Genomic DNA, 6,000 nt, shown 5'->3' with positions numbered 1-6,000 from the left:
AGAGTGAAATCTTCCCAGCCCTCTCCATGCCCACAGAAGAGCCAAACCTCAGCAGAACCACAGTGTGGTGATAGTAAGATAAATACGGTTGAAGAGGAGGAACATAAGAACGGCCTTACCGGGTCAGACCAATGGTCCATCTAGCCTAATACCCTGACTTCTGACAGCAGCCAATGCCATGTGCTTCAGAGGGAATATACAGAACAGGGCAATCATTGAGTGATCCATCCCATCATCCACTCCCAGCTTCTGGTTGAGGTTTGCAGGAGGTTTCCCCTTAATGAGTATGGAAGAGCTATAGATTCCCAAGGTCTTCCCCTTCTGCTGCTCCCACATGCCCCAAAAATTAAGCAATCAGAAGAAAAAAGCGAATTAAATTTGTCCTGCCAAGATAAACTTCACTGTGCCAACACACACTGCTACTGGACACACTGGCTCAAATATATTCATTAGTTAGGAATTCGCAGTTAAAAGGACTAGAACCAGACTTTGAAGATACCCCCAATAAACCCATTTAAGCAGCCAAGATACAAATATTCAGAAAGTTATGAAAATGTGGTTACTAGTGGCAGCAGAGTAACTTTTTACTTTATCTCTTGGCCTGCAGTGAGAACTTGCATAACTCAAACCTCACCCCTCCATCTATACTGGGCTGTTTGGGATGCACTGACCCCTTATAGATCATCCCACTATTAGCTCTTCATTATTATAAGACTTGGGTGATTTGCTCCTACATTCTGCTCCCTCTCACAAACAGATTTTGATTTGAGACACTGCTTTCTTTACCTTTCACCTCATATACATTAGGGCAACACAAAATCTTTCATGGGAGAACCTTGCCAAAGCTGTTTAGGATTGATTTTTTAACTCAGATTATCATCAGGTATGTGGCCAATGTGTGATTACACAAAATGGGAAATTTAATAAAAAATTCAGACAGGTTACTTTAAACACATTATAGATATTTTATATTTTTCTTACTGCACTTTTACAATTTTCACAAATATCAAAACCCATGTGCACAAGTTCATTTTGCAACAGGGAACGAATGTACAGTTCCAAAAGAGCAGGCATTTCAGAAAAACAATTTGGAAGTGTAAACACAATATGTAAGATCTCCACCTCATGATGGAGGTGCTGTTCAATACAAGTTGAGGTAACACCATATTGCATTAACTCTCCGTATAAATGTTTTCGCTTAGCTGAGAAGATTTAACACCTTTAGCCTGTCACCCGTTCAGTTCTCTATTCCCAAAATGTTATACAAACATACAATAAATAGATTTCTGATTTTAAAGGACACTTCAATGAGTCATGAGAATTTACAATACAGTACATTTAAGTTCAAGTGCAAAACGTAACTAGTGGCTAGTTATTAACATTTATTTGTATCTCTTTGTGGTGCTGGTCCCAGGCACCAATGTGTGCGCTCTCCCTCAGCCGCATACGCCTTGCTAAGGGATATGCGAGGATAGCAGGGAAGGCCTCAGTTCATCCAACTGGGGATCCAAGGGTCTGGAATTTCCACCCACCGCTTCATTCTAAACCATCATTCTCCTCTTCCTCCCTCACACCCAGCTGTCTCATGCCACAGGCTGTGCACTGAAGTCAAGTGAGGCAGCATCCACCTTCTACAAGGAAGCCTGCTGAGCATGTGTCAGATTCCACGACAGGCTGAACATCGGCAGTTCCTAGTCACGTCAATGGAAGCTACATGGGCTCAGCTCCTCTCAGGATCAGTTCACTGACATGAGACACTGGGCCAAACACTATCCTGACTTATACCCCATGCCAGCCCATTGATTTCAACCTTGAACTCAAGTTTTCCTCTCAGCAGCAATCTGTGTTATGAACCAGCCACTGGGCTGGCTACAGTTAACATTGAAAAGCGTGACTAGACATAACTCAAAATCTTCCAGTGTCTGACACTGCCTGTGTAAAACAAGTCTCTAAAGATATGGTCATTTAATCATGTTTCTTTATTTTGGAGGGTTTTGCTCATTGAAACTCCTGTGAACAGTATCTCCCCCCCTACACCCAATCATTATGATTTATATGCAGTTCCCTCCTCAGGCACTTGAAGCTCTTATCTTCTATACATAACCATAGTAGGAATACTTAGTTCAACAATATTTAATGTGATGAAATTAAAAAAAATAAAAAGATGTTTCCAGTGGACACTCTCAATCAATCTCAAACTGCCCAATCTTGATCGAGGTCTGTGGACTTGGGCATAATATCAAACCTAAAATTACACACACATGCTCTTAGCAAACACCCTGTTTAGTGAAGGGCTGTAAGCATACTGAGTTGATTTAACCTCACCTCCATTTGCTTCTTTCTAAAATGCCCTTTTCAAAAGTTTATGCCTTGCTAAACTAAACCTACCTCTCAGAAGAGCGTTAATGGCAGCTTCACTATTCAAAGATTCCGCTCTGGGTCAGTTAATCCATCACCACATTATAAAAACATTCTTGCTGAAGCTATTCAAGGTTTTTGAGAAGTCTTTGCAAAAGACTAAGCTGCACCTTTATGTATTTACTTTGTCTAGTGTCTCTTAGTTGTTTAACTTCTTTAGGGAAATGCAATTTTTCTCCTAAAAAGAAAGACAGTAGTGTTTTCTTCTCCAGTTTAGTTTCTCTGTGGTAAAAAATTAAATTTAAACTAATTGATTAAATAGGGGAAATCACATCAAGTGACCCAGTGTTTTTTCTTCGTATTACACAACTATCAGTATAAGCTCCCCTTTCTCTACAGATTGCAAAGAATTTCATAACATTTGACCAAACTTTAGCAAAGCAACTGAGAATTTCTAAGGCAGCGAGATTCAGTCCCATTTCCTCTGCCAAGCCTTCCAGACCTTTAGCTTCCCCTGCAATGTTGCTACTGTATTTTGTCACATGAATGGTCTTAAATATTTAAAAGCTTGTGCAGCATCATGTGACGTGCCTGATTTCAAGATGTGCTGAGCGCCTGTAGTTCCTAGTCACTTAAGGTGAAGGGCTCTTTTGAGCTCTTGTTCCACCATTTCCCAGCAGAGCAGCACGATTTCATGCAGTGGATTTGATAAGATGAAGTCATCTTTGTGCCCTGCAGCAGCAGATAGAGCATTACTGACCAAGAGAAGCTGATCCAACACTAGGGGGCTCTGGGTCAGTTTGGGAGTTGAGTGTCGCTGCAGGTATTGAACAATCTCTGGATTCATCAGTGTTTCTCAGATTTGGGGGCTGTTCTGTTGGACTGGCTGCTGGAGCACTCTGATTCTCACTGGCTTTCTAAAGAGAGAGAAAACACATGCAAATGTAAGTGTATACTCTCAATACACTGCCCTAGGGGAAAATGCATTCAGACACATTCAGAAAGTGTTCTTACACTGAATGCATGCAACACAGCAAGTGAACATAAAGCAGGAAAGCAATAAAATAGTAATGTTATCTGCATATGAATGTAACAAGCAGAAAACAACTTACCTTCCATTTCTTTTCCTAACTGCACTTCCACAAGAAGCATGCAAAAAACAAACTTGCTATGTTTTAAGACAAAAACTATCAATAGAATTCTACTGTATACAGACAACAATCATCATCATGACTGCACTGTTTACTAAAACATACTTCATGCTCCCTTCTGCAAATCCACCTATATTTCCTTAACATTTTTTCTAAGATATTTCTCAGTCCCACTGAGTGGCAGCACTTTTGCAGTAAAAGCACACAAATTTCATCCAATTTACTTAGCAATAGGCTTTTTCTTAGTAATAATAGCTAGGTCAGCGATTCAAGCAGGCAATTCTCTGGTTCAAGCAAGAAGAAAATAGTTGAGAACAATTTTCTGAAAGGCTCAGTGCAAATTTTTAAAAGCTGTTTCCCAGATTATGTGATCTTATTTTAAAGACATATGCTAGCTGCATTCCCTGAGGGCCAAAGACAAAACAAGTCTTGTACAATATTAGTACTACAACATCTTCTAACCTCACGATTTATCTTGGAAGATTTGTTTTGTATCAAGTAATTAGAATGGTGAGCATGCTCCTTTCCCTGAAGGATTACTATAAGCAAGCAGTAATGTGAAATGAGGAGGCACCAAAGTTTTTCTGTCGTTAATCCCCTCTTCTATGCTCTTAAAGTTTCTCCTCCAAATGACCAAGTTTCATGTGAATTCTTTTAGGAATGCTATTTAAAATGTTTAACAAGATAGCTAGGCAGCCTTTTCTGGGTTTAGTGTTTTGTTAAATTCAGGCTAAAAGAACAAGGTGAAATAAAGCAACAGCAATGCATAGGGAGTTCATTTTTTAATTTTTAGAATTAAAATGTGGGTGTGTTCTGCAAAAGCAGGCAATTTCTCCAAGGAGCTGAAATGATTAAATATATCTCTAGCTTCATGGAACTGAGATGCATCATGTGTGCATCTTCAAATGGAGGGTGTGGAATACTGCTTCATTCTGGTTAGTTTAAAAACATTAGTTTTTAAATACCAAATTTTTACATACAAATGCAGTGGGGAAAGAAGCTATGCTTTCTTGTTGTGGTAGGGTTGAATGCTCATTGGCCAGATGCAGAACAGCAGACTGCCTTGATAAAAGTGCAACCAGCCAGGGAGGGAGGAAACATTAAGAGTCATATTTAGCCTAACTTTAAAATCTGGGATTTGGTTGAGCAGAAATAGGGTTTTTGATGTTTGACCCTAAAAACACAGGCCTTAATGAAAGACAGAGGGGCATTGCATGGATGCAAAGATATACCAGTGCAGATCCAACTGCAGGATTGGGGCCTTAATAAAACTATCCCATGGAACCAATTTTCGTTGTTCCCATAAATACTAAGAATCCTATCTACTAAGGAATGGTTCTCAATTCTATCAGTCACATGTGGAATAGATAATGCAATGCCCAAAATTCAATAGTATTAATAAAAAGGCTCCATGAATGGCTGCATGAAGTTATGAGAAAGGGAAAGAGGTTATTAAGAGAACATGTTTCTGAAGATGGCAGAGAGTTATCGGAGGCAATAAAAGACTTGAGAGCACTTCATAATTGCCCAAGTCATTTACTGAGACTATCTCCAACACTATGAACATTTGTTGATTCTCTCTCCTAGAGCTTACCATGAACTATAAACCAGCTTTCTTGCCCTGGGAGGTATGGCAGATTGTGTGTGACTGCCATTCTCCAATTTATGCCAACAACAGGGCTGGGCTTATATTGATAATTGCTTAAGAGAAGACTGATGGAAAACTGCTTGGGAGAGTGGTATGTGTAGAGAGTGTAACACGACAGCATTGTGTCAATGAGGATTTCATGGTCATTCAAAAGGAGACATTTGATTTTTCCGAGATGTGTGTGTCTGAAATTCTTCTTGTATAAACAGACATTCAAGAGTCATTTCAATATGGTTGCTCACTCTCCCTGAGGCATGCAAGTTAGTCTCATTAAAGCTAATGGAAACTCAGCATGCATATTGAGAAGGGAACATATGCGTAGGGATATTTACAAGAATATAGACCAATGGGGGAGGAGGGAGACAGCTGGTGAAGTTGGGATTTCTTCAAATGCTGCTTTGCCACATCTGCAAAGTCATGTCCAAAATCATCACCTTCCAGAAGTAGGACTGGTAGAAATGATATTTGGGTGCATATGGTATGGCAAATATGTAAGGGGGAAGCTGCACCACTCCTCCCCGAGGCAGACAGGAGAAACAGGAAGTTTATTACCCACACTGTTTGAAAAACCAGCATTGACCGCAGCAGCCCAAGTTTCCCTACATTGCCTCACCAACCACCACTGGGCTCCAACCTCGTTCTGGAGGGAGCACCCCAAAAGATCGGATGATAGTCCAGTCTCTGAGTTCGTCCAATCCTTGGCCCCTCTGCCAAGATTCCTAATAAGGGTGCTGGGGGATTCTGTAATGTGAACACTGGAAAACAACAACTCATTTCACACAGGCCACAGAACAGCTCTCAAGTTGTAGTCACTTTCAGTCACCACAAGCCCAGGCCAACCTC

General features: G+C 40.4%; 1 protein-coding gene across 4 annotated transcripts in view; it reads right to left on the bottom strand.

Moving 5' to 3' along the window:
• Positions 1-945: 945 nt before the first annotated feature.
• The window catches only part of MFSD6 (major facilitator superfamily domain containing 6), a 40,706-nt gene continuing 35,651 nt past the window's right edge, over positions 946-6,000 (bottom strand). For 3 of the 4 annotated variants that reach the window (XM_073306189.2, XM_073306192.2, XM_078847997.1), the window contains exon 7: positions 946-3,275. In XM_073306189.2, the coding sequence (XP_073162290.1) occupies positions 3,111-3,275 (165 nt within the window). In that variant the 3' untranslated portion in view covers positions 946-3,110. Of the gene's footprint in view, positions 3,276-3,470; positions 3,490-6,000 lie in introns of all 4 variants that reach the window. The other variant, XM_073306193.2, reaches the window with a different exon arrangement.

Source organism: Lepidochelys kempii, chromosome 11, assembly GCF_965140285.1.
Source record: "Lepidochelys kempii isolate rLepKem1 chromosome 11, rLepKem1.hap1, whole genome shotgun sequence".
NCBI lineage: Eukaryota > Metazoa > Chordata > Testudines > Cheloniidae > Lepidochelys > Lepidochelys kempii.
Note: the sequence above shows the minus strand (reverse complement) of the source record. Positions and strands in the feature narration are given on the sequence as shown.